The sequence below is a fragment of the Lucilia cuprina genome, chromosome 6 (assembly GCF_022045245.1).
Source record: "Lucilia cuprina isolate Lc7/37 chromosome 6, ASM2204524v1, whole genome shotgun sequence".
NCBI lineage: Eukaryota > Metazoa > Arthropoda > Insecta > Diptera > Calliphoridae > Lucilia > Lucilia cuprina.
The window spans coordinates 11,907,659-11,909,876 of NC_060954.1; the positions used below are offsets into that span (position 1 = coordinate 11,907,659).

Sequence of the window (2,218 nt, forward strand, 5' to 3'; positions counted from 1 at the left end):
TCTATAGTCTAGTCTATAGTCTAGTCTATAGTCTAGTCTATTGTCTAGTCTATAGTCTAGTCTATAGTCTAGTCTATAGTCTAGTCTATAGTCTAGTCTTTAGTCTAGCCTTTAGTCTAGTCTATAGTCTAGTCTTTAGTCTAGTCTATAGTCTAGTCTTTAGTCTAGTCTATAGTCTAGTCTTTAGTCTAGTCTATAGTATAGTCCACAGTTTAGTCTATAGTCTAGTCTTTAGTCTAGTCTATAGTCTAGTCTTTAGTCTAGTCTATAGTCAAGTTTATAGTCTAGTCTATAGGGTAGTAAAACCATTCCTTAATAAATTTGTTTTGTTTGTCATTCTTTTTAGATGCCGACAGTCTTATTACCGAAGCCATACTTACCGGCAATCTCGAGGCTGCTGTACATTTATGTCTTAATTCTCAACGTACCGCTGAAGCCTTTATTATTGCCTCTACAGCTGGCATAGAATTCTTAACGAAAATTCAAAATAACTATTTGCAAGAGCAACAAAGTGAATTATCAAATGTTATTTCCGCCTTAATAACACGCGATTGGATGGACTTTGTTACTCGCTGTACCATAGATTCCTGGAAAGAGGCATTAGTGGCCGCTCTTAAGCATAGTGAACGTAAAGTAGTGGATATTTGTGAAAAACTAGGTGATCGTCTATTAAATGAATCTTCCACGACGCACAATTTGGAATATACACGTAATGCTATGTTGTGTTATATATGTGCTGGTAACATCGACAAATTGGTGATGGCCTGGTATCAGTTGAAACAATTGGAAAATCAAAATACAAATTATAAATTAAATACCGAAGAATTGCAAGAATTGGCAGAGATTGTCATGTTGATGAATAAGTCGTTGGAGGAGCAGGGTATAGCAGTTGAATTGAATAGTAAAGTTGCTGATTTTATTAAGGAATATGGTGGTTTACTGGTGGCTCAAGGAGCTTTCACCGCTGCCTTGGCTTATATAATGGAAATTAAAGCATCGGCTACACATCCCGATTTGGATGATTTAAAACAGAGAATTTATAGTATTGTACAACCAGCTCCAGCAAAACCAGTACAGGCTACAATGCAATCAAATATGCCACAACAAAATGTATATCAAAGGCAACAGCCTAGAGGTTCATTTTCAGCCATGCCTGGCTATCCAACAGCAGCTCCTTTGCAGCCCACAGTGCCAATGAGTAATCCATATGCACCACCAGCAGCTGCTAATAATTGGAATGCCAATCCAGTAAATAATCCCATGGCCCCTCCATATGCCACTCAACCCTTGGCAGCCAATACTGCAGCACCTCCTGCTCCTCCTACTTTATTTAATCCAGCCACAGCTATGCCTGCTGCTGTAAAGCCACCTGTTAATGAAAACTTAGTTCAGCCACCACGTCCACTCAGTACTGCCAGTTCACAAGGTGGCACCACTTCGGGTGGTGGTTTAGCCTCCAGATCCAAATATGTATTAGATCCCTCTGTGGCGCCTGCTGGTCCTATGGGCGGTTATGGCAATACTTATAATCCAGCACCGGGACCACAACCTCCTGTACCCACATCCTTTAATACTACACCATTTAATGCTAATCCCATGGCTGGCTCGAATGCACCTTCCATAATGCAGCCAACATTCAATCCTACACCCTTCAGTAATAATTCCTACTTGCCAGGAGTAGCCCCAATTGAAACAGCTCAAGCTGTAGTACCACCACCACCCATGCAAACTATACAACGTAATCCTACTCCACCACCAGGATGGAATGATCCTCCAGCATTGAAATCAAGACAGGTAAGTGTTTTTTAGCATTTGATAAAATTGTTAAAGGAACTTACAACAAGAACGATTCCATAAAAATTTCCTTTTAAATACCAAAGACTAGACTATAGTATATAGTTTACTGTATAGACTAGTCTATAGTCTAATCTTTAGTCTAGTCTATAGTCTAGTCTATAGTCTAGTCTATAGTCGAGTCTATAGTCTAGTCTATAGTCTAGTCTATAGTCTAGTCTATAGTCTAGTCTATAGTCTAGTCTATTCTAGTCTATAGTATAGTCTATAAACTAGTCTATAGTCTAGTCTATAATCTAGTCTATATTCTAGTCCACTGTCTAATCTATAGTCTAGTCTATAGTCTAGTCTATAGTCTAGTCTATAGTCTAGTCTATAGTCTAGTCTATAGTCTAGTCTATAGTCTAGTCTATAGTCTAGTCTA

At 38.7% G+C, this 2,218-nt stretch overlaps 1 protein-coding gene across 1 annotated transcript in view; it reads right to left on the minus strand.

The window, feature by feature from the left end:
• LOC111689979 (protein transport protein Sec31A) overlaps window positions 1–2,218 on the minus strand; it is an 8,511-nt gene that overhangs the window by 2,753 nt on the left and 3,540 nt on the right. Inside the window, exon 8 of the mRNA XM_046953405.1 lies at window positions 1,669–1,702. Within this exon, the coding sequence (XP_046809361.1) occupies window positions 1,669–1,702 (34 nt within the window). The remainder of the gene's footprint in view (window positions 1–1,668; window positions 1,703–2,218) is intronic.